This window comes from Ictalurus furcatus, chromosome 25 (genome assembly GCF_023375685.1).
Source record: "Ictalurus furcatus strain D&B chromosome 25, Billie_1.0, whole genome shotgun sequence".
Lineage (NCBI taxonomy): Eukaryota > Metazoa > Chordata > Actinopteri > Siluriformes > Ictaluridae > Ictalurus > Ictalurus furcatus.
The window spans coordinates 2,513,200-2,539,692 of NC_071279.1; the positions used below are offsets into that span (position 1 = coordinate 2,513,200).

General features: G+C 39.7%; 2 protein-coding genes across 5 annotated transcripts; both read right to left on the minus strand.

The window, feature by feature from the left end:
• Positions 1 to 734: 734 nt before the first annotated feature.
• Positions 735 to 7,563, minus strand: acat2 (acetyl-CoA acetyltransferase 2). Its single transcript, XM_053614044.1, has 9 exons — positions 7,264 to 7,563; positions 5,066 to 5,200; positions 4,626 to 4,807; positions 4,144 to 4,261; positions 3,909 to 4,052; positions 3,182 to 3,304; positions 2,859 to 3,013; positions 2,464 to 2,574; positions 735 to 1,729 (listed from the first exon to the last, which is right to left on the minus strand). The coding sequence occupies exons 1-9, from the start codon at positions 7,304 to 7,306 to the stop codon at positions 1,559 to 1,561; spliced, it is 1,182 nt and encodes a 393-aa protein (XP_053470019.1). The 5' UTR covers positions 7,307 to 7,563; the 3' UTR covers positions 735 to 1,558.
• Positions 7,564 to 7,805: 242 nt separating this feature from the next.
• wtap (WT1 associated protein) lies at positions 7,806 to 21,721 on the minus strand. 4 transcript variants are annotated; one of them, XM_053614042.1, is made up of 8 exons: positions 21,505 to 21,721; positions 15,359 to 15,396; positions 13,773 to 13,828; positions 13,614 to 13,672; positions 13,333 to 13,460; positions 12,286 to 12,464; positions 9,883 to 10,037; positions 7,806 to 9,085 (listed from the first exon to the last, which is right to left on the minus strand). In XM_053614042.1, the coding sequence occupies exons 2-8, from the start codon at positions 15,386 to 15,388 to the stop codon at positions 8,427 to 8,429; spliced, it is 1,266 nt and encodes a 421-aa protein (XP_053470017.1). In that variant the 5' UTR covers positions 15,389 to 15,396; positions 21,505 to 21,721; the 3' UTR covers positions 7,806 to 8,426. The 4 variants fall into 4 exon arrangements, with proteins under 4 accessions (XP_053470017.1, XP_053470014.1, XP_053470015.1 ...); XM_053614039.1 differs by lacking the exon at positions 21,505 to 21,721 and adding an exon at positions 16,809 to 17,123; XM_053614040.1 differs by lacking the exon at positions 21,505 to 21,721 and adding an exon at positions 16,178 to 16,784.
• Between the last annotated feature and the right edge of the window lie 4,772 nt (positions 21,722 to 26,493).

Consider the following 26,493-nt stretch of genomic DNA (forward strand, 5'->3'; position numbering starts at 1 on the left):
GCACAAGGCGGGGTACACCCTGGACAGGGTGCCAATCCATCGCAGGGCACACACACACACCCATTCACACACCCATTCATACACTACGGACACTTCGGACACGCCAATCAGCCTACCATGCATGTCTTTGGACTGGGGGAGGAAACCGGAGTACCCGGAGGAAACCCCCGCAGCACGGGGAGAACACGCAAACTCCGCACACACAGGGCCACGGTGGGAATCGAACCCCCGACCCTGGAGGTTCGTATTAATAATAAGTTAGTTAGTAATAACTTAGTAATAAGTAAGTAAATTATATTATATTATATACAATGGTTTTACATTTTATTCTAAAGTAGCCCATTTAAAGAAAATACTCACGTTTGCTCTTAACAAAATGTTTTATTTAAATAATATCATCTAAATATTGCGGCAGATTATTGACAGCCATTAACAATAACTACAGATTAGACATTAAAGTAAGAAACTTCACCAGGTGACTGTAGGGATGCAGATATTTTTGAAACCAGAGCTCTGTAGAAGAAATTACACTATTTATTAAACCTTTATTTATTTTTTTGGAGGAAGGAAAGAAAGCTTTTACAAAAAAAAACAACTATACAGCTGGCCCTTGAAGTCAAAATACTGATAATTGCATGTGATATAAATTAGAGATCTATATAAGTAGATGGATGGATGGATGGATGGATAGATAGATAGATAGATAGATAGATGAAGTGACAGAACACAAACTCTAAGGTTGAATTTTTTTATTCACTGAGGAGATACACCGAAGAGTTTAATATGTAAACATGTTTTCCCTTGAGGTTTCAAACCAGCACATACAGTATTTCAGACAGATTTCATCAGGCTGTTAATAGGAAGCACAGGACTGAGGCTAATTCAGCTTTATGGCACATTGTAATGGCTAAGGCAAGTCTAAAGTAGAAGACATTTCTAAATTGATCAATATAATTATTAACTATTTCTAACTATTAGTAAAAGTAATAATCTGGCCTGGACGTACAGTGAGACATAGTGGCTCCGAGCCACAGGAAAAGAAAACTGGAATGAATGTAAAGGATAGCATTATGTTAATGGAATGTTTGAAGATGGAAGCTCTCACTGCTTTCTATTTATCTCGTGATATCTAAACCGAGAGTTGTTGTCCGCATCCGCGATCAATACATTTCTAAGTAATGTTATATATTTAGATAACATTAGTTGGATGGTTTGAATTTCACTTTTAGGCTTTACCACATATCTTAATCTCACGATCCCATCCATCATCTTACCCCAAGCACTGAAAATGATGTAGACGTCAGACAAGTACAGTCATAGTATAGCTGTGAGGATTTAATGCACATGATTTTCCTAAGAAGGTCATAGTGTTTATTAATGAATACTTCAGAGAAACCCTTGCAGTGGCTACACGTGATGACTGAATTATTAAAAAAATATAAACATTCATTTTCCATAGTATAATTTAAACACAATTTCAACAAATTCATGTAAGCGTGTAAGACCTGATACAGTTTTCTGGAACAGTAGCCGGTCTGTATGTGTGTCCGAGGGTGTCTTAAATTCTCTCGACACACATAGCAATTCCCATTCCTCCTCCGATGCACAGTGCAGCAACGCCTGTTCTGCCCCCCGTCCTCTGAAGTGCATGCAGGAGGCTCACCAGCACCCTGCAGCCAGACATACCCAGAGGATGACCCAGAGAGATAGCTCCACCACTGACGTTCACCTGCAACGGGAAAACAAGCACGGCCATCAATACAGGGTGCAGATACGTGGACGGAAGGTAAAATATTGAACCTACAACTACTAAAAACTCCCGTACTGCAAAACTTTCTCGGATTCTTACATTCTTTCTGGAGTGAGAACTACAGTGACAAATTGGTGCTATAACATAGCTCGATTCAATCTACTGCAATAGTAAATAAATGAACTGAATCACATGCCCAGTCTGAGACTTACTATCTGTGCAAAGATTCCACGATACATTGCGCAAGAAGATTAAGGTCAGCTCAGAATAGATGCCACTACTTGTGCTAAGCAACAGGTTTGTCGTTAGTTTACATGCGTCAGTGACAATCCGCTAGGTGTTCCCACACGGACACCTTAACTACTGCACTCGAAAGCAATGCATGCCCAACTTTCTGTAAATCTGTACCCAATAACTGTTGCTGTGATCATAAAGACTGTCTTTTGTTCATCCCAGGACTCACACTGAACATCCTTTCTGGTGTCACCCAGAAGAGGATGGGTTCATGTTTTAATCCTCTCAAGGCTTTTATGTCATATCAGGCAGTTTTTCCTTTCCACTGTGGTGTCTGCCTCGCTCATTAAGGATCTACATTTACATCTGGATTTCTGTAAAGCTGCTTTGTGACCATGTCCGTTGATAAAAGGGCTACGAATTCCCTTTTAACACTGGCCGTGTGCTTCAAGTAGAGCGAATGAAATGAGATGAACAACCTTGTCGGGGTTCAGGCCGAGTTCCCGAACCACTGCGAGGCACTGAGCAGCGAAGGCCTCGTTGATTTCATACAGATCCACCTCAGGCAGTTGCCAGCCAGCCTTCTCTGTCTAGTGAGAGAGGAGATGCAATTTGGATTTACACACATCAATAACGTCTATTTACATAAATGCACCAATAGATACTTTTATATCATATCTATATGTATATATATGTATATATATACACACACACACACATACATACATACATATATAAACTTGAATAACTGTGTGTGGATGCTTTAAAAATAAATAAATATTTCCATTAAAATACACAGGCTACAATAAAGGTTTTGTAATTTTGTTTTGGTCATTGCATGACTAGTCATGTGTGGACTGTAAGGGACACGCACTGCTTTTCTGATGGCTGAAATTGGCCCCGTGCCCATGATGGATGGATCAAGGCCAGTCTGAGCCCATGCGACAATTCGTGCCATTGGACGCAGACCACGCCTCTGAGCCTCTGATTGGCTCATGAGGACAGTAGCTGCAGCACCGTCATTAATTCCTGTGAAAGAGAAGGCAGACAACAGATAACATCTACCATTGGCATTGCGCAGATGATGAGGGACAGAGATTTTGTAAGTGCAAGATGGTCTTGCGTGACGTTTAGAAGTGGAAAAAAACTCTGGGTTATTTAGCTAACCGTGATGGCGGATCAGTCTTGTTCATTTACCCGATGCATTGCCAGCCGTGACTGTGCCAGACCCGTCCTTCAGAAAACAGGGCTTCAGCTTGGACATGGCGTCCATATTGCTCCCGTGGCGAGGAAATTCATCAACTTTTACTTCTACTGGACCTAATATAAATAAAAAAATCGATATAAAAAGTACTCTCAGACCAGCCAACTCTGAAGTGGAACAATGCATTAAAAAAAAAAATGTGTGACCGGCATAGTAAAGAAACTGAAACCAACTGTTTTTAATCGCTGTCGAATGATCAACACCAATAACATTATGTGTAAAGTCTTAGAAAGTGCTGTTTTTGACCAAAAAATGTTATTATCCCTAATAATTATATAATTAACTAATGTTAACTATACACTTGTTGAAAATTAGCCAAGTCAAACACAGTGATAGATTTTTTTTTTTTCAAATGAATGAACTCAAAACATTCTCTATTTACGATGACAGAAAAAAACCCCAAAAAGTCTACGTGAGAAGGAAGGGGGCGAGACTTCCATGATGGTTAACACTGGAGAGTTTAAAACACCTGTGAACCGATCAATCATCCAAGAGTCATATGTAGCTTGAGCTCACTTTTAGTGAATTTTTAAGTGAGAACTCATTAAAGCATTCTCCATTGTTAAAATGCGGTGTTCCTATAGATCATTCATAAAGGCTGGCAGGTCAGTAAGATCACATGTAATATAAATGAGTAAGATAACTGACACAGCAGGTTACCTTTTCTTGAAGGAACAATAACTGGAACAATCTCCTGGTTAAAGTAACCAGCCTTCTGGGCCGCCTCAGTTCTGCTCTGTGAAGTGACGGCATATTGATCCTGAGCTTCTCGGGTCACGCCCCACTGCTTAGCCACGTTCTCCGCTGCAGAGAGTCAACCATCGGTCAACCATCACTCCAAAGTATTAAAATAAAATGTCAGTGCTTGGGAAATGTACGTGCTAGTCAAATATACCTGTGATACCCATGTGGCAGTTGTGAAAAGCATCTGTGAGTCCATCGGCCACTACAGAGTCCTGCAGTGCGGCATCTCCCATCTTTATTCCTGACCTCATTTGCACTGTGTGAGGGGCCTAAGGATCAAAGTGCAGAGAAAAACCTCTCTAATCCCTAAATGTTGCGATCCGATATACATCAGTGAGAATCTCTGTCTTCAACTCAAATTTGTAAAGGTCCAGCCAAATGAAACTCCTAATGTCTCTGTAGTTACAGAGGTCTCTGGTCTGATGAGCTGCCTTCTAAATACATTACAGAAATACTTTGGCCATGTGTTTAATATGTTTATGAACTCTGCTACAGTATTTTTTTTTTTCAAATCCTCATATTGAAAATATTTTTGCTCAGTATCACCGAAATAATTTGCTAGGTCGGCAACCAGATCGGAGTACGCCATTCGACGATGCCATTCGATGGTCTAAAGTCCTAAACATCACCTACCCGGCTCATGCTCTCCATGCCCCCTGCCACCACTACTGTGGACTCTCCCATCATGATGGACTGAGCTCCGAGACACACGGCTTTTAGCCCAGATCCACACACCATCTGACAGCTCCACGCAGGGACAGGGTACGGGATTCCTGCGCCAACACTAGCCTGTCGTGTAGGGTTCTGTCCATGGCCTGAGAACAGCAAGTGTAAAGAGTTAGCGCCGAACAATCATTCCTTAAGTCCATTACTTACACTGTATTAAACATCATCAGTAAATCTGAGACTATGTACTTTGTTGGCAATTAGACAGTGGCACAATTTGTACGTTTTTGCAGCAAACGTGCTGAAATGTAACAATTAAACATACAGTTAAAAATCACAGAATATTACGTGAACCCTACAGGAATCATATTTAAATTAGGTTCGTCATTTGATACGTCGTTGATTACCTGCAGTGAGGACATGCCCCATGATGACCTCAGATACCTCATCTGGCTTTACATCAGCCCTCTTCAGGACATCCTTAATGACTACCGCAGCCAAATCAGAAGCTGCCACGCTGCTCAGTGCCCCGTTGAAGGACCCTTGAAAGACACTTATGTTATTTTAATCATAAAGAATTTCACCGTCACGGTTTTTATAACACTCTCGTACACTATGCTGAAAACATGTAACTCATAAACATAATCGGAGGCATCGTTAAAGGGATCAGTGAACGTGACTAGCCTATGTGAGGGACCCTGTATAAAGCTGAGACAGTTGTGGAATTCTTTCATTTCTTCGACAAATGCTCCTGTTTATTACGGACATCGATAACAGATCAGCGATAACTCTGCCCTCATAAGAATTCAAAATACATTGCTCCATAGCAGTATGCCTGCTTACTATTTCTAATTCATTTCCATGCTGAACTTTATTCCGTTTAAGTAAACATATATGATGTGAGATATATTACATAAACTCTTCTATTAGCCGTATTTTAGATTCTACATGAAATACATGAAAAAAACATTCACCGGTGACGTTTTCATTGATTAAAGGGTGATTCCGTGATCGGAGAGTCATTTAACCATTTAAAAAAAAAAACACATGTTAACCCATATCAAGCAACAATCTCTCTTTTTTTGTTTGTTTTTTTGTTTACAAGTTTCTTTGCTGACAATAGCTGCAATTTGCTGGAAAATAAGCAAATACGAGAATGTGATTTATTAGCATCCATGCTAATGGAATGAAGACTTTAAGGACATTTAAATGAGATACTTAATAATTAATAAGTAATAATTCACAGGGTTGCACTACAGCATTGCAGGTGCCAGTGTCAATGACAAAAATAAGAAGAAGAGAACTTCATTTTCTTCTTCCCATAATCTCCAGGAAATTCCACTTCAGGTTGACTAAAAAAATATATATATATTTTATACTGGTGATTATGTTCTGTTAACACGGTATTATGAACTAATATACACCCCCGGTCAAAAATTCAGACACACTCATTCTTGATTTTTATTTTTCCACATTTTAGAATAATAATAAAGTGATCAAAACTCTAGAGTAACACAACGGGAACTATGGGAATTATGTTGTGATGAATAAATCCAAAATCAAAATAATTTAATATTTCAGCATCTTCAAAGTAGACACCTTTTTTGCCTAGAATTTCCAGAAATGTATTCTTGGCATTTTCTCACCCGATTTCTTGAGGGATTTCCCCGAGATGGTTTTTAAACAGGATTAAAGGAGTTCACACTTACGCCGGACTCTTATCGACTGCTTTTCGGAATATTTCGCTCCAAGTCATCCGTTTAAAAACATATTTTTTGCTAATAAAATGTTCATTTTCTAATGAAAGAAATGCATATGTCGGCACGATTATATTTTAGTCTACGACACCGATTTCACACATTTGATCACACACCTTCAGATCAAAAGGTTTAAGATCAAGAGGAACATTTCAGTCGAGTGTCCACAAACTTGTGACCGGTAGTGTAAACATTTTTCATAACCAATAATGGATGAGTCATGGAATAAGCTCATCTACCCATGAGCTTTTAAAACTGATTCACATATTAATGCATGAACAATAACATAACAAGCACATAGGCTGCTGTGAAGGACAATTTAAAATGTCTTTAACCTTCACATTGAATACATAATGATATTAGATATAATAATACATAATAAAAGTAAGAACAGTGGACAAATATGGCGCCCCAACCGTGTGGTAATCTGAATATCAAATAGCTGACCACTCTGTAAATATATGATTCAGCAGCCCTTGCTGCACGAGCTCTTTTCATCTGGTGACACGTCTTTGGCCAATCAAAAGAAGCTCGTGCTTGGCCCTACACAAACTCAACCAATCAGGGCCATAGGAACGTCCGGGCCGGTCCGTCAACCAATCAGAGCGCTTCTTCGGCAACTCGTCTGTGCAGCCCTAACTGATGACAAGTTACACTACATCGAGTTTGATTACCTGACAAAATACAGCGACGCTACAGCAATACAGAGCAGTAACATTCAGTTCAGTATTTCATTCGAACATGTCAAGATTCTTCAGCGTTCTAATAAAACATAAGACGTGTCAATACTTCACTGTCCGATCTGTCAAAAAGTGATCCACAGAGACACAGCACGGTGCAATAATTACCTATAGGCGTCCTGGCAGCAGACACGATCACTACCGTGTCCATTTCACTTTCAGCTCAGGAATCTCACTATGAGCTCAGTTCCCTGCCCTCAGAGAGCTTTCTAACCAAACCCACCCCGAGGGAGGATCTGGATTAGTGCACAGTTTCATTGATTTAAGGGAACAGGTCGTAGACGGGAGGGAAAATCCGGTAAGTCTTCAAGAAACTTCCAGTACAACCTGTTTACAGCGCCATCTAACGGTCTGGATGACAAGCTCTCTTCATCTGTACCTTGGTGGATCCCAAATTCACGCCTGCCTCTCTACAGAAGTGAGAGTAAAATCGGTAAAATTTCTGTAAACGTGTGACATGAATAGATCCCTCATGTGATGCCGAATGCCACCGTTTGGGGTTTTAAGTAACGTTGGAACTTATTACTTGGTGATTATTTATTCTAGACAGCTACATTGCTTTTCATGACAACTTCATTTATTTCTGAAAAAGTTATGTGAAAATGATTCTGCTGGTCTAATGATTAGATAAATTAGTATTGATGCCAGGGTCATATTAAAAGCCTTTATTGATATTTGGTCAGTACACGAAATGAAGCCAGAATATGAATCCAACAAGATACATCTCAGAAAAACTACCCACAAATTAAACAAAAACTTTTTTCCATGGTGATGAACAGAAAATGTTTGTTTGTTTGTTTTTTTTTTTAAAAAAAGTTCAACATCAAGTAACTAAGGACATACTGAAGTAAGCATAACAAGTGAAGAACTTGCCTCCTGACTTAATCAAACTTTATGGTACAACAGAAGTTCATGACTTGTTTAGTTTAGTGAGCAAATTAATTATACAGGCAGGGTGATGTTCAAATAACCTTGAGCTGCAATTAGAGCACAATTTAAAACCTTAAAACATCAGATATTTATTCTCATGCTGCTCATTTGTTATTCATTTCTCATACTGCTCAACATAATCAGCTATGTAATATTGCAAAGTAACCAAGTTATGACTGGAAATGGCTAAAAAAAAAAAAAAAAAAAAAATGTATTTGATTTTCATTTCCTGAAGCAGAAAAACTGAACAAAAACTAACTGGCCTTAAATGTGTGGCTTATTTTTGCTCGCCATGAGTATAAAAAAACAAGAACAAAAAAAACCCCCAGACATTTTAAAGATTACAAAACGGACCCTGTGGAGGGGTTGGAGGCAGTTGTAGCAGCAGCTGCAGAGTCCAGCCCGTTGTGAGTGGTGTGATGTGCACCCGTTGTCCTGGTGCTCTTGGCGACGGTTGCAGCCTCATGGGAATCAGTGTTGGAGTCTGTGTCATTTGAGTGCTGAGTCATTGATGCCTCGCTGCCTGTTGGAGAGTCCACGCTCTCATAACCTGCACTGAGCGTCCCGTAGCCATCCCCTGTGCCTTGGCTCACTGCACCCTCCGAGTGGTTAGACAGTTTGGCTCCACCCCCATGGGCAGGGCTGGAAGCACAGGGCGACCCTGGATAATCCTCATCAGCGCTGCTTGCCTCCCGATATGGGCCGGAGCTGGACAATGCTCTCTGGGTGGAACCGTTGGAAGGTCCATTGAAGACACGGCCGCAGTCTTTTGCCCCGGTGGAGCTGCCTGAAGGGGCGGTTTCTGTTTCAGCGGGAGGTTCGGAGGCGCTGGGAGGAGAAGGGGCAGTCCTGCTTGGACCTGCGCCACTAGAGGTACCCAAAGCCTGAGCTTGCTGAGACAGCTGCTGCCTGGTCTCTCTCAGCTGCTGCTGGAGAACCAGGATGGTGCTCTGCATGCCCTCCACCTCCTCATCCAACTGAATGATGAAGTCGTTCAACTCTAAATAACAAAATATAACAACCTAAATCAGACAGAAATATAGAAAACAGTTTGTGACAAGATGGTATATAGGCTGCGATGACAAAGCTGTCGGCAGTGATGGGTCATAGACGAAAAAGGGATGACGCTTTCAAAAAATACAGGTGCATCTAAAAAAAAAGTAAAAAATTTAATATCGTGGAAAAGCTTATTTTTTCCAATAATTTAATTCAAACAGTGGAACTTTTATAAATTCATTAGACACAGTGAAATATTAAGCCTATATTTTGTTTTAATTTTGATGATTACAGCTTACAGCTGATGGAGATAAAAAATCCAGTACCTCAAAAATATTAGAATAAAGAATTTATAACATTTACATCTTAAATAAAATTCACTGCCTTACAAATAAAGTACAAACAGTAACTATAACAATTTATGGGTTTTGTTTTTTTTTGAATGGTATAACATGATTTATGTAGATTATCCAGATTGTAGCGCCAAAAGTATTGCTTAGGAGTTTGACAGTTATCCATCAATCTGTTCAATTTGTTATTAACATTTAGAAAACACTTCTGACAATCTTGAATAGCAAAATCAACAAAAACAAAAAAAAAAAAAGGCGAGTGGGGGGCGTAGAACTAGTCCCAATCTAGTCCTTTTGACATGGAAGGACGACCCGAAAATATAGTGGCGGAGACATAATAATACACTTATATATAACCCACGTACAGTATAAATGTATACACTCCTGCTTTCATTTTTGACCCACAGAAGAATAAATGAGCCAAAAAAAAAAAAGAAGAGATTTCTCTCACCATCTTGGCTGCTCTTGAGCTCCTCGCTGTACTTTTTCTGCAGCGCGAGTTCAGCCTCTAGCTGGGCGATGCGGCCCTGTGACAGCTGCCTGCCCAGCTCCTGGTTCTCCTGGATCAGCATGCGACACTTCGCCATCAGCTTCTTACCAGTCTGGCTGCAAGGGAGACAAGTCTGACATCACATGGTGAACAGAGCCATGAGCACAACAAGGACAGCTGGAGTAACTGCCGAGCAGCGACAACACTGCTCCATAACCCCACCTTGGTCATTAGTCAAATGATCAAAAGACATTCAAAAATGGTATGTGGGTGATGAACAAATATGAGGAACCCTAACAGATGAGTGTACCGATCATAAATCAAAACTCAATGCAAAACTCTACCAACCTATAGATGAATGACTGAACCAATAAATTTCTCACAGTAACATTTGACAGGCACCAATCAGAAATGCACACAGACTCCAAATATACATGGTTTTTCCAAAGATGACGTACCAGACCTCAGAACATGTACCTAGCATTTTCACACTTCTATGTAAATATATAAAACAACTGTGGCAAGTTTACTTTTTAAATCGTTCAAACGTTCGCGTACGTGTTAAGTGACACTGAACTACATGTGCCACACTCCAATATCTACAGTGTCCTGACAAATTGCAGTGAGGACCAAAACATACCAATCTCTTTTACATGACGTTTCGAGGGCATAAATAGGGTCACCACAAGATACATAAATGACAGATAAAATTACTGTATGGCTATTTGCAGACTGTGTTGTAATATGCACATGTAGAAATACTGATGCAGAGATACACTCTTCCGAAACTGAACTCCAGACATATTTGAACAGGAGTTTGAATACAATTATTTTTGAAAGTAAAAGTGCCAACAAGTTCTTAATTATTTTGCAAAGTTTGACTATAGGAAGTTACACTGATGTAGGGAAGCTGATATATTCAGTGTAACAAGTTGCCGTAAGTGCTACGTGCTAAACATTTGACTATTATAAACACAAAGCAGGCAGCTCAAACCCTCTGACCAGAAAGAGAAAATAGAAGCTTGGGTAATGGAGATGAGAAGATAATGCTTTGGCTGAGATGATTAACTTTGTAACCATGTTCACTGTGTTCTAAAGGTTTTTATAACTGCATTTTAGATTTGCAAACATCACCTAAAGCATTCAACGTAATGGTGAAGAATTAAAAAACAATGACACTGAACAGCTCTGTAACGGAAATATTTCACAAGAAAAACACCTGTTAATAATAAAAGCAGTGTAAAACAGTCTAAAAAAATGCACTTGTATTCGATAAAATGTTGGACCTGAAAATTGTGATCAAACGACACAGCAGCATAGACATACATATAAACAGCTTTAGTAATTACCTCGAAGACACATGGGCATTCACATTGAAATAAAAAGCTTGCACCTGCAGCAGTGTATTAGCAATTCTTCACATTTTAACACATCCTCTTCTAAAGTGTGGAAAGCCAATCACCCCATCCCACCCCAAAAAAACAACACTGCTGGAAGTGCAAAGAGCATTTCCAAGAACAAAACATAATAAATAAAAAAAAAAAAAAGCAAAAAATATATCAAAACTATGAACACAAAGAAAAAGAGGAAAGGAAAAGTTAAACACTGTACCGTCTCTTGCACCAGCGAGATGGTTGTTAAACAAAGTCTCTGTAGACCACAGGGTCTTTACTCTTTCCCCAAAGTATTACATCATTAGAAAGGCTCCTCCCCCCAGAGTCGTATGATCGATAACTCCTCTGATTGTATTACATCACTCTACTGTTCCCCTCCCCCAGGGCGTTTCTAAATTCTTACCCAGAGTCTCAACAGTTCTACACTGGTGGGGGTAAAAGGTGGGAGATATGCATGTGCAACATACTCTTTTGGGGGGGTCATATTTTAAATGTTCAATCAGTGATTTTTAAAACTACAGTTCAATCAGCTCCAGAGCAAATGCCTTGCTCAAGTCTCTCTCAATGGCCGCCAACGATTTATTAGAGCAATCTGTCTAACATAGGCTGTTGGGGGCTGGAAGGAGGGGTTGTTTCCGCTGTGACCACCTCTTCAGGAACAGTCCCGATTCCTTCAGGCCTCTGTACCATGAGGGGGTGTGGGGAAGAGAAAGCTGAAACAGTGTCACCTGACCACCTGGCTTTTCAGTTTCTGTTCTGTTTCACTTTTACATTACAGTATGATAATAGCAGCACAGAACAAGAGAAAAAAAATGTCTTTCTGTGTTTGGCTTTTAAGTCTGAGTCTCGTTGTGAGCATAGCATTTCAGTCTTCCCCCACCATTATTTGCACTCCTGCAGTGGAGAAAGTGAGGGGGTGAGTCAGGAAAGTCTTGACTTTTGTTTGGAGGGGGGAGTTATTTTAGTTTACCTATCAGGTGTAAATTTCCAGGCACTCAGTTCATTTTGGGCTTGCTCCAGTTTGTCTTTAGTCTGTTCCAGTTCGGCCTTCATTTTAAGGAAAAATAAGTTGATGGCTGGGTCCACCATGGAGGATCTCAGTTGAGCCACACTGGGTTGCTGCACTTGCTTCAGGTACTGGATCTGCGTCTGAAAATGGACAAACTGTGTTAGAAACCGAATCAACGGAACAATCATATCACTCATGTGTTGTACCTCAGCAATAAGACCAACCCTGAGCAATTAAACTAATCATTTCAGAAGATAAATGTGAAAAGGATTGGTGTGGAAACCCTAATTTGTGCTCCTAACAATATTGTGGTATGGGTAACAAGTAGAAATCAATACCAACTGCATCAAAAGGGATAAAAAGGCATTAAAAATGTATGTATTGAACATCTTCCATATAATTAATCAATTACTTCCATGAAAACCATCCAAAAATATCACTGCAAAATATGTACACAGTGCACTATAACATGTAAATATACACAAAAAGGTATAGAGTTCACTATATATAGTGCTCGTGAGCCTCTTCATACGAGAAATATTTCCTGGTACGATCATTTGGTGTTGAAAATTTGCCCAAGCTTACTGAGAACAAAGGCCAAGTTGTTCCACAACGTTGCCTGTTATATTATCTTGATTTTGAGGCACCCCTTCCTGCAAAAGTCTGACAAATAGAACAGTGGCCTGTTCCCTTAAAAATATGGTTTAAAGGGGGGGGGGGCGTAATTGTGTCCCGTGACACCACTACGCATGCTTTGGACGTCAAAAAAAACCCAAAAATGGCTAAAGCTCTGCAGCACTGTTGAAAGGTTGCCTTGTATTTAAAAACTGTGCTCTGTAAGAAATAAGACCAAAAGTTTGAATACAATACTACTCCAATAACGTTGTCCTTTCACATCAACACACAGCTAGGACACCCTATAAGCATCCTTTCCAGTTAATATTTCTTTACCGTGAACTTAAGTTCCTGTACTACAACCGAAAGACAACCAGAAAGTGGAATACTTACTGTACATTCCTGCATTTCCTGTTCTTTTGTGGCCAGCCTCATCACCAGGATGTTCTCCCTGCGTGCCGACTCTTGCTGTTGTTGCTTTAACTTCTCCTCAGACTCCTTAAGACCAGTCACATCATTGGCTGTGGACATAATTATGCTATTAGAATAATACGGCCCACGGAAACAATGCACTAAACCTGAAACAATCCATCAGACTATTAAAATGGCTAAAACCTGTAACATTACTAACAGAACTGAGCAGGAATATACGCAAACTACCAGCATTTACTTACAATTTAGATCAGCATATTTTGCTTCGAGCACCTGGACATAGGCTTCATGCTGTTTCCACCTAAAATGTTGAAGGAAGTATTTAGAATATATATATATTTTTTAAGGTAAAAGAAAGTCAAGGAAAAGAACACCACCAAACATAATATAGTCAACCTTACCTTGCACACAGCTCCTCTCTGGTCAGGGTCTTCATGTCAGATTCACTAAGGCGAACCTGAATCAAAATTTAAGCATTTATTAACAGACAGTATAACAGTAGCGCTAATCAGTGTTGCCAGGTCTGTAATATTACTGCAAAATTAGTCTATCATAGCAGGTTAATTTGTCATGCGATTGATTAATTATAATCTTCTGAAAGCCAAGTTGGGCATTTTAAGGTCCCATTTAGCATTATAATGCATTTGTATAAATCAAGTATGACACAGGCTATTGTAAATGCACAGGACATGGACAGAGCAAAGTATTTCAGTGGTCTGAAACAAATACTGTCCTACATATTCTACTCTTAAAGGAAAAGCCGCCCGAAGAAAAAAAAAAACCCTGCATATTAACTGTTTACACCTAACGTGATTATCAGTGGTGTCCAAGATTTATTTCCTAATTAAACTGTGAGCTATTTGTTTATTTATACTTCTTTCAAGAACACACAATGCCATTGAACTACCTGCTGATAGTCACACCGGTGGGATTTGTCCCTTACCTCATCTCTAAAGGGACTAATACTAGTAGCAGTGCTTTAGTCCTTTATACTAACAAGCGCATAAGATTACAAATCTTAAACTTTCGTGCTAATACAACACCGTCGCACTCATCTTCAAGACCGCCAACTAGCCGAGGCCGAACCCTCTGTCGTGGTATAGAGGCGCTGCATGGTGGAATTGTGTATACAGCGGTTGTTGTCTCGATTACTATGTCGGATCGTCCGTTAGTGAAATCAAGCCGAATCGGAAAAGCACGAGTGCTGTCGTACTGAATATCAGCATGGCTGTGATTCGGACGTAGGGATACTGTTACGCAACAGTTCTACAAACGAGAAGTCATCATCACAATACATACTATTATTCGAATGTGTTTATTTTTGCACAGTCAATGAAGATAGTTCCCCAAGAAGCCACAGCTGGATGTTGACCGAGACAGCCCGTAGTGAGAGGAGTAACGATTTCAGCCAATTAACTTTTTCTAGAACTGCAAACACAGACAAGCGACGTGATAGAAACAGTGAAATGTACCAGAGCTGTTCTAGTCAACATCAGAAGTCTTGAACATCCAATCAAATCAGTGGACTAGAACGAACTGTCGTACAGTCTGTACATGATGTGCTGTTTGTTGGTAATTGAGACCTTTTAGCTGTACTCGTGTTCAGCTCACGATGGAGTTTGCTGAATTTTGCATTCATTTCTGCAACTGTAAAAAAAAAAAATCCTGGAGGGACCGTGCTGTACAACGTGGACCGTCACTGGAAATCTGCGCTTGATCTTTTGTTTTCAGGATCGACCAGTAAAACCTGGCTGTTTATCCTTCACGTTTGTCTGAAATTCTCTTCTCCTATCCGACACCGTTGTATCTGAGCGAGCCGTGTCACCCTGTGACATCCCTGCGGCAAACGGCCACTAACTTCTCCCGGCGACGACGAAAATACAGCAAACACAAACATCTGGATCGCTAGACAAATCACGGACATCTCGATATGAAGGTAATGAAGGTGTTTCGCGGTGGACTTTTCCTTTAACTTCAGGACACTCACCTTCTTCGGAAGAGGTTCTTCATTAGTCATCTTGATCTCTGCAAAATGGAAGGGAAGAAAAAAAAAATCATATTAGACACATTCTCAACAACAACAACAAAAAAAGAGCAAACAACCTCATGATTTCAGCTTTGGCAAAAAAAATAAAATAAACCGGATGAAATGTCCTCAGAGAAGAATGTGCCATGTGTAATCTAAAGCACAGTGAGCAGTAACCCGGGACATGAAGTCCCTCCTGACTGCAGCCTCTCGCCTGCTAGCTCCATTTATCCTCACACACAAACTCGTGTCTGCTCAATCCCCCTTAGCTCTCTACATCCATCCCACGGTATCCAACAACGCTCTGCATCAAACTAAAAAAAAAAAAAAAAGACTTTGGCTAGATGTAGTTAAGCTTCCCAGAAAAAATAAGCGCTATTCACGATTAGAAATCGGCTGCAGTTGTAAATCCGCACAGTGCTGGGACTATCCGCGGTAAATCAGGCGTTAGCATTAGCATGGCTCACTCGGTGCTGCAAACAGAGGGACGAGCAGCCAGCAAACAACCGCGCATCAATTTATCAACTTTTTACGCTGTTTTCTGTTTCACACACAGCTACTCCATACACACACACAAAAACCAAACGAACACAGACGCGCAGTTTGCTGCTATTTAACCTGGTCACCAGCTACCTGTCGGCTTCGTGTTTTATCAGTTTCTTGCTGTCACAAAATGGCGGAAAGGGAAGAGACTCTCCCTACGAGCAGCGCCGCTCTCCTCGCCCATGTTTCTCATAAACAACGCCAAAAGGAAAAACACCCCCGCTGTGTGATACTTACACGCCCCTGAATTAGACCAAGACGACCAGGTTTTCTTAAAAGATGTTATGACTCCGCGCCCGGTTAATTTTATTAGCGTTATTTATTTGAAATAAATAAATCGAATTTGGAGTTTAGAGCGAACTCGGAGCATCCGCTATTACTGAGAGGATGTCGGTCCGCCCCCAAGTGTCACACAAGCCTACTGGTTGCCATGCTCGGTCTGCGCGCGTATCGCGCCATATCCTGCGATTGGATTGGCGTGTGGAAGACAGACCGCGCGCGAGCAACATGTGTTAGCCAATTGGAGTGCAGGAGGCGGGTTTAATCGGAATACGGATGGGGGGAGAAAAAAAAAAAAGATAACGCTAGTGGTAGCTAGTGCGCATGTTATCGTGACTGACGATACTTGTTGTCTTCAGTCATTAATAACAAAATAAATAAAAAATAAAAATAATAACAAATTCAATATATTTGTCATGCACGAGTTATTGCATAATATATCTACACAACGTTTTGCCGTTTATACAAGCAAGTAGCCAAATTAGCTAAAGGAACTAGCGAGGTAGGTAGCGTTGATAAACAGTCATCGGATTAAATATCTAACTAACATCCTGATTAACAATATGTTAAGGAAATGTTTCACACACACCATCGCACATGGTATTGTCAGTCTCCTCCACGCTCAGTAGCCACACTTCGTCTGGTAAAATCAAACGTGCAAGTAGTCGGCAGATCTCAATATACTTTTCAGATACTGTTTAAAGGCAAAAGCAGCGCGGAACCACATGTATTAACTCAAAAACAAACAAGCAATAGAAGCCAGGCTAGCTAATAGTAGGGCTTCTGTTCAAACAATAAAAAGAGAGTCGATTCTCCGATTCTAAGCATTGGGAATGGAGAGTCGACTCCACTCCGTCGAATGGATTTAGCACAAGTTCGTGCACAGGCGTCGTAAAAAAAAAAAAAAAAAGTATTAGCTGCCGTTTTATACACCTCAACAATAAGAAGTCAGTCAATAATATAGTATTACATCATAAAACAGGAGAATATACATAAATAATATTGAACTTGTTTTAAATCATTTCCTGTAACGTGTATTGTTGTTTGAATGAGAACAATATTGCGTGGAATCAACTGTTCTGTTGGGATTCGATTCAATCGAATCCCAACCGCCGTAATCAGAGTCGACTCCTAAATGTCTGGAATCGTCTTTAGGGTTTAGAGAACAGGCACAGGGGTGGGATTCAGAGTTTCATTATTAGCACCAAGCGTATCGTGTTTAGAAATAAAAAAACAACGCAATGTTTAAAAGTGTTCCAAAGTTAAATCTTTATAATTCGTCACATTCTAGTTGCAGTGAGATGCTTGGTGTGAAGTGCACCATTTTGTGCATTACAGTCCTACCTAAATGCGCAAAATGGTACGTTCCTCTCAGGTTCAAGTTGAAACTTCAAGGGCAGGTTAGGACTGAGGTCAGTGTGAGGGGGCTAACGTAACTAGGCAGTGTGAAACACAAGACGTAAGAAAGAGCATGTCGAGCAGAACTGCACATGTTCGCAGGTAATGCTAGACAATTAAAAGCCCTTAAATACTCGGTGTTTTGCTCGGTATTACGTGCTCATGTTACGTTACGAAATTAACGACGTAATCAGTTAGCCCAGCTAGCAGACGTTAGTAACTTGTTAGCTAGCTATTTACTGAGTCCAACACTACAGGACTCACCAGTTTGACCTATAAATCTAGTTCATATAAAAAGTCAGTCTCTGAATTTTATATTTCGATTGGTGTCAGTTGTTAAAGTACCAGGCTGTTCATTTAGTTCTAGATTAGCCGTCTCTGGTTGTGGTAGACTTGTATCACGTGATTAATTTTGCAGCGTTAACAGGCTTTAGTATTGCAACAGACCCTCTGCAGTAAACTTGCATTAGTTAGCAATCTAAACAGTTAACTACATAGATACAGAACGTGCAGATACAAAAATAACACACTAGTATTGCACATAGTTTGAGGTTCTTGCTTGGCAAGAGTGTAAAATATCTGAGGGCAGGGTGCACAGTTTTTCTAGTGCAACTGTTTTCATATAAGGTTCCACCTCTGATGTGATATTAATGTCAGCGTTATATAAATATATATATATATATATATATATATATATATATATAATATATATATAATTAATTAGATTACTTGCATCTTTTCTTTTTTTCTTTTTAAGGTCTCGTCCCGCTGCTGGGCATTGATGTCTGGGAACACGCCTACTATCTTCAGTATAAAAACGTCAGACCTGACTACATTAAAGCCATATGGAACATTATAAACTGGGAGAATGTTATTGAGCACTTTCAAGCTGCCAAGAAGTAAAACCATCACATCTCTGACGATAATCCAGTCTTCTTCAAAACGCACAAACACCACACCACATTATTAATGTCAAATTCCATAACCGCTAGTACAAGAAGAGGAGGTGTGATAAAAACCAGAGCTGTTTGTCCGAATCTCTCAGACTCTCAAGTCACCAAAATAATGTCAGTTTGTTTTCAGTATGTGTATTTAAACCAAATTGGTAGTAATGTGTTTTTACCTTTTTAAAAAAACAAACAAAAAAAAAAACAGGTGAGTTGAAGTGTAACATTATTTTGGGAGATGGTTTGAAAGCGCTCGTGATCTTTTATGTGATGTGTGTACAAAAACTGAACATTTGGATTTGATCATCACTGCATGCCTCAGACCCAATTATCATGAGGAATGGAAAATAGACCACTTTCAGTAAATGATGTCATACGTCCTGAGTTATGACCCATACGTAGACCTTTTGTGATTTAATCATACATATATACTGGTGATACTCGACTTCTGTAGTTAAAACGGATTGCTTTCTGGCACAAGGAACTGATCATCAGCAACATTAAGGAAGGGAATAAAGTCTTGTCCGTGATGTCAGAACTTTGACGTTGTTTTTCAGTAACAATAAGTTCACTAAAGGGTTAGTGATTATTTATTAAATTTCTTGTTTGTTTGTTTATTTATTTATTGAGAATTCAATAATACCCCCTCCCTCTTTTTATTTATATTAATAAAACATGCTTATTAATGTTCAGCATTATTCCTCTGTAAGCATTAGTGTAACAAAGATAATGACGCTTATGTATCACAAGGGGGCGCTGTTTACAACTGTTTACATGCTGTTCCCACGTTTTTAAAGAACAATTACAGCTAATTGTCAGCATGTGCAGATAGAATTAATACACCTGGCTTGGGTGTATGTTTCATATATTTGTGTTGGAATATAATTAAGAAACCACTGTATTTAATGTTACAGTGATGTCTTAATCCACTTGAGGTTTTTACAGTTTTTCCCCCATTTACTTCTGTATAGCAGTGAGTATAGTTATCGTCTCAATAAGCGAGAGAGTGAATGGGTGGAGGAGGTCAGTGCTGCCTTAACTAATAGGGCTCTTTTCTCACTTTAGTTTTAAAAGAACTACTTTTAGATGTTTTATTGGCACTACCAAAAAAAAAAGCGAATAACTTCCAGATGGTTGGTGCACGCTGAGCCAAGTCACCCCTCCATCAACAATTAGAGCGTGTAAAGGGAAATCACGTCTCCTCTTCCCATTTTGTTCATTAATCTTCTTGTGCTTTTGTTTTGTAGTGTGGCATGTCATGTTTGTGTTTTGTGTTTCTCTTATGCATTAGACTCATTCACCAAAATCTTTGTGCCAGACGTGCCACTGATTGGTTTAGACCGCTTGCTTATGTGTGGCAGGACCTCTTCTTACTGTTTAGGAAACAACTGCATCATGTTCAAATTTGGACTTAAGAGAAAATGTGACTTTCTAATTATGTGATAGAAAAATGGCCTTCCTCTGTGCAAGTGTATGTGTCGCAGACGCTGCACCCAGGCAGGTATGTGGTCAGTTAGATAGGGTTGGAAGCGATCATGATGCAGCACTTTCTCACTTCGTCTGCCCCAGACTCGTTAGAGCACTAGTCCAAGACATGCTTTGATGACGAATGGTCCTTTCCACGGGGCTTGGAGTTTTGGACTGTAGCCCTTTCTCTTACTACTGACTCTCACTCGAACAAGATCACCTACTTGGTAGGACTTCTCTCTGGCTCGTAAGTCCTAGACCTTCTTCTGGCGAGTCTGAGCGGCACTTAAGTTCTGGCGTGCCACTTGATGAGCTTGCTGAAGGTTAGCTTGCAGTTCCTGGACAAACTCAGGTATACCTTTAGCTTCCCTGCTAAACTCAGCTGTCCCTAGCCCAGATGTCATGTGGCTTCCATCTGACAGCAGCTCCCCGTAGACATTCATGGAGTTTATCCACTCTCCACTGTGCCCTATCTGTAAATGACAGCACTTCGCTCAAAAGGAATGATAAAGGAATCCCAGTCATCTTTACCATCATACGTGTTAAGTTTAGCTTTAGGTCCATCTGGAGTGCTACCACGAGGGGCTGTGAGGTGATTGGTGGATGCTGAAGTAGTTGAAGGTGCGTGCGCATTTGAACCCAAGTCGAAATAGCCATTATAACGGCTGGGTCCCTGCACACGGCTTCTGGGTCTCACATCCGGGCCAGGTGTGGAGGAAGTTGGACTAGCAGGGCTCCGTACGCGTCTAATCAACGACCGCGAGTTCAGCCGCAAAAAGCCGTTCAGCATCTGAAGGCCCTGTGGCATCACCATCTGTCAGGTGGGTTCTATCAGGGACAGCTGAAAGTGTGGTAGTGTCTTCATGTGGATGGGGACCACGTGTTACCCTTCTGGCAAGCGGCTGCCGTGTGACAGCAAGCAAACTAGCCTCTGTTGCTTCCAATCTTTGGAGCAGAGGTGAAATGTCATGTTGGAGCTGTTTATTTTGTTGTGACAGCACAGCCTGTGTCCAGTGTGGAGGTCTGGAGCAGATGATGCTCCAAGTTCACCTTCTCGCTCACTCATATCTAAGCTGTATTAAATCGAGCTTGAAAACTTCTCTTTCTCTTTAATTTCCTTTTTATTTTATTTCATATATTTAATTAATGGCCTTTTTTTTACTTCTAGTAGTCTTTAGATACCGAAATACATTGTGAACTGTGAGTTTCAATATAGAATCGCAGGGGTGTGTAGTAATGGCTGTGACACGTGACAGACTGCACGCGCCGCCCCTTCCGCTAGGGGAAGGGAGACCCCGTGAGTCTTTCTTCACCGTGGATCTACAGATAGCGCAAATAAATAAATAAATAAACAAACAAACAAACAAACGTGGCCCATCGGTCTTTATTACTGCTTTACATCGCGTTTTGCAGTGATTATAAGGTCAATCGAATAATAAAGTCACTACACGAAGGATTTTCCCAGCGACTCACAATCTGACGATGAAGTTCTTTCTCCCTCAGCTTCTGACACACTTGTTGTGCTTTCGTCTTGGCTTATAAGTGTCCGTGGAGGCGTAAAGAGAATTCGTTGCAGGAACTTTACTTTCTTATTAAACACAAAGTTACAACAACGGAGTTATGCTCTTGCCCTGTGCTGATGGATTTGTAAACGACCATCCGCACCGGAGCACACTACCTTAAAGAACATAACAACACAGTCAACTAGTTCCGGTATAGTGACGTGGCCAAATCTGATTGGCTAATACCGGACTCATTATTAAGACATAAAATAACTGTAACTCAACACTCAACAACTGTAATTAACACTACATTATATATATATAATATTACCAGCCATCTTGCCCATTCTCCTGATGACTCTAAAATGTGTAACACAGGACAAAGAGATATTTTTTACATATGTTACATGTAAAAAGGACACTTTGGTAATGTGCTTGCTGTGTTTGTTCAATAATTCCAAATTACTTACCGGATCATTAAAGCGATCAAGCTATAATTTTACCTGGTCCCAGTGAAACATTATTGAAATATCATTTTCTCTTGAAGAGGAAAGCAGATATAAGCCTCACAGCTCTCATGCTTGTTATGGGCTAGCAAAATACTTGTCGTTTACATACACCTGGAAGTGGAACTGTCTAAGGAGATTGTAATATGAATGGATGGATGGACTGCACTGGCATTATGAAATATCTTTCTTTGGGACTATTGATTCTTTACATGGCAGTGTATTTGGGAGGTTCCGCAGCAGAGGATCAACAACCTCTCTTTGTCCCACTCACTTGGATTAAGCTCTCATGTTTTCACCCTGGCAGTTAAAGCTGGAGAGATCCTGAGATGTAATCCCTTTAGATTTAATCAGTTCCTCAATATTTCCTCAATGTGTATTGATACAAGCGTTGTATAAGCATTTACGTGTAACATTAGAGTAATTACTTATTTTATGATATGCTTCTTGGGGGGGGGATCCATTAACCTATACATGTTACTCAATATTAATTGTAAAATAATATGTATAGATTTTCAGTAGACTTCATTGGTAATAAAAAATGTTTTTTAATAAAAAATCACTGCTTGCTTTCATGCTGTTACTCTGTAAACTCTTTGAAAACATGTTAAATCTAGGATCCTTAACGGCTCTTCACTTGTCCGTCTGGGCCACTGGTGGCTCAGTGGTTAAAGTGCACCTATTATGCTATATGAACGTGCCGAATTATGTTTTAGAGGTCTCATAGAATAGGTTTACATGCATCCAAGGTCAAAGAACACTTTCATTTTCTCATAATTTACATTGCAACATCAATTCTTTTTCACTGTGCTGTAATGTATATGTGATCAATTAAGACTCATTATCATTAAGTGTGTTGTGTACGCAGGTTTTCTATAGTCATAAAAGTTTTAACCCCGGAACTCTGGACTGATTAGTGGCTCCAGATTTACATTCCTCACTCTCAAAACTGCAGAACTTACATATTATCACTGTACAATTTCACTGAAGTCACTGAAAAATTCATCATATTTACTGAAAACATTTTAGATACTGCAAAGTGCACTTTACTTCTTTTTTTTTTTTTTTAAACAACTGTGGGAAAGTCATTGAGGAGCAACTGACAAAAAAATAGGATCGGATAACAGTGCGTCTTTTTCAATCTTGCATCATCTATTGAAGAAACTATTCCGCTCACTAGATACATGACACTCATGATATTCCTGTTCAGAGGACAGCAGAGAAAAACAGGCACTAAAATAGACAAGAGAAAAGAGAGAAAACATCTGGACAGACGGTTACGTAGCAGAGACATTAGTCTTATCTGCATGCTTGCAGACTCATCACACACCATGAATTATATTTTAATGTTTTCCACCAGGATTGGGTCAAGTTCACGGAGACAGACGGACCATGACAAAACACAACAAGGAGAAAGATGGAGGAAAAGGGTGATGATAAGAAGAGTGTTAGAGAAAAGGACAGACAGACAGATATTTTGAGGAATGCTGGACCTCACATATTTTTCCCTCAGAAGTTAAAGACTGCTGGAGTTGACTCGTGCCTGGTAATCTGATGGCAGTGGGAGAAAACAGTAGCAGTAACTGAATTATACTTTACATATATAAACAGAAAAGTGTATGGTTTAAAAATAGTCGTTCCACAGAGCTTAAATGAAACGGTCACATATTCTTTTGGTGTGATTTAAACTTTTAGGAACACATCTAGACAATATAATACCCAACATAGACATTGGAAGCCCAGTGCTCATTCTCTGTCTTGGCTACGGTTGGAAGTTATTAAATTTGAAAAATTCCTTTCAGAAATACATCTTGAAAACTCATTAAGTGTCAGGAACATCATAGGGTACATGGAAAAAGATAAAAGTGTCACACATTCATTTCATTTCCTGGCAGACGGGTTTCAAAAGTAATAGACGACACAATGACGATTATCCGCACGTTAAAAAAACATCCTGAACCAAGGTGTCGGAACAAAGTGTGATTGAGAAAAGAAAAATAAGAAACATTTTGTAATGGTTATTTTTGATATTCCACTCCAGTGTCCTGGCTTTTGAGTCACAAGAGCATCCGTTTCTGTATAACATTCTGCTGATGAAAAATCCCCTGGCAATAAAGAAGAATCCCTATCACACACATGCACACACTAACACACAAACAGACGAACACACAAAGTTACAGCATGCAGGAACCACGAACGTGATCATAAATCATCCCAAGCCAAACCGTAACACCGACGTTCTCAGGTAAAGAAACAAGCTTGCACGGATTAGCCGTGACACTTACTGACAGTTCTCATGAGTGAACGGACGGCTGCACAGATTAACAAATCTGTCATGAAATCAGGCGAGGCGAAGGTTTTAAATGGGAGAACCATTATGACACCTGACTTCCTGGCCCAGATTTGAGGCTATGACTAATACTGACCTGGACAACAACAACTAAGCTCAACCAGACTTAATCAATCGCACATGATACTCTCGATTATTAATTGGTGCCCCTACAACAAACAAAGTTTGGGTTAGGGAAAAAGCAAAGGCAGGGTTAGAGCAAATTATGATAAAGTATCTTTGACTCAATACATGTTTGAGTCCAGTACTGCATGGTTTCAATTTCACTGTCTGTTTCCCACTCTACACTGCATTAATGTGTGACTCTTTTCCTGGCTCATGGTTAATAAAATGTTCTCATCCCCTTAAGTTAAACTGGAACTCCTCAAAGTAAATGAGTGAGAGTGAGAGAGAGAGAGAGAGAGAGAGAGAGAGAGAGAGAGAGAGAGAGAGAGACTTATTAAGGTAAAAGTTAAATGTAGTTGGGAGATGAGTCCGTTTTCCAAACACTTAAAATCTCCAGAGGGATGTTTGACCACTCCAGAGGCCTGTGGAAAACTTTTAAACTGGACTGACAGCCTTATTTATAGTCAGCATCAAATGCACTGGAAAAAGGGGGAGGTCTACTGCTGAAATAGAGAGACAAATGGATTCGATAGTTGTGACGATCCAGAGAAATAATGCGGGATTGAAAGACTATTGTTAGCATTTTTCCATCAACTGCCTCTGTGCCTCTTTGCAAAAGATATACTGACATTGAATGATATTAAATAAATCAGTTAATATGTTCGAGCTGTAAACAGCAGAAAGATCGATGTAAACTGAAAATCTCAAACATCTTGGCGTATTGAATTTCCCCCCCCTTTTTTTCCTGCAGTGACCTGTAAGCACCAGTGTTTTTCTTTAGGCTGGGGTTCTTTTTTCCACTTAAGGGAAAAGAGTCATTTGTACAGGAAAGCTTGGCCAGGCTTTGCTACCTTGAAGAATATGGCATCATGTCAAAATCCAGGCAGTTTATTAGCTAAAGCTCTTAGTTTTCACATGTGCAGCTTGGCTTCAATAATAAATCCCAATCTGGCTTCATCTGATGATATTTATTTGTAATGACGGCTGTGTTTCTCATCTATATGCCAGTTTTGGAATATTCTGCTCGTTATTCCGCATGTAGATCCTTCAGCTTTGTTTGGTTTAGATAACACTTGTTGTGTATCCTGCTCAAATACTTTATGAAGAAGTAACACTGGTCTTTTGTGATGTGCTGGGGTGCGATAGGATTCTAGTGGACGAGATTAAACTGCTTTTAGATCAATTTAAATGGAAATAAGATTCAATGAATACTTAAGGAATAAGGAATGCTTTCTACTTGGTGTTTTTTTCTTCATTCTTTTCCACTCTTCATATGTTTGGAACATTGCCTCTGCCACATATTTTACCTTTTTTTTTTTTTTTTTTTTTTTTTTTACAAATTTTACCCAGATTTACCTCAATAAACAAAAAAAGTGTTTGGGTTAGGAGACAGCCTAATAGGTTAGGAGAAAGCATGAAATAACTCTAACTGACACACTGTTTTTAAGTTAATAAATCAATTTCTTTAAGCCAAATACACTTAAATATAACAACAAATGAACTCAAACTTGTTATATTTAAGTGTATTTGGCGTAAAGAAATTGATTTATCAACTTAACAATCTGGAGGTAATTAGTTTCCTCGAATTTTTTGGAGTTAAATGAACTTATCGGGTTTTACAGTGCATTTACAAGATAAAAAGTCCCAACTGCATGAAATTAACTCACAACTGCAAGGTAAGAAGTTGCAATTGCGAGATAAATCTGTGTAATATTTTCATATATATAACATACAGTAAAAGGAAATTAAACATGCAGTAAGCGTAAATAAGTTTTCAGACATTTTGTCACAACTTAATTTCATTGTGTTCAATCCATCCATCCAATCCATCCATCTTCTTATCCTTTTCAGGGTCACGGGGAAACCTGGAGCCTATCCCAGGGAGCATCAGGCACAAGGCGGGGTACACCCTGGACAGGGTGCCAATCTCATTGTGTTCAATCCACCTAAAATATTTCAAACTCAAAAAGTTTACTCAATTCATTAGTGTTAAAACTAC

Excerpts from the sequence above, each read along its gene's own strand:
- wtap (XM_053614039.1), bottom strand. Across the intron at positions 10,038-12,285 it reads TGGAAATTTACACCTGATAG|CCAGACTGGTAAGAAGCTGA; the intron begins GTAAACTAAAAT and ends TCTCCCTTGCAG. Across the intron at positions 9,086-9,882 it reads GCTCAAGAGCAGCCAAGATG|AGTTGAACGACTTCATCATT; the intron begins GTGAGAGAAATC and ends TTTGTTATTTAG.
- acat2 (XM_053614044.1), bottom strand. The coding sequence starts at position 7,306 with ATGGACACGGTAGTGATCGTGTCTGCTGCCAGGACGCCTATAG. Across the intron at positions 3,014-3,181 it reads CACGGCTGGCAATGCATCGG|GAATTAATGACGGTGCTGCA; the intron begins GTAAATGAACAA and ends TCTCTTTCACAG. Across the intron at positions 2,575-2,858 it reads TTTCAGCCATCAGAAAAGCA|ACAGAGAAGGCTGGCTGGCA; the intron begins GTGCGTGTCCCT and ends CTCTCTCACTAG.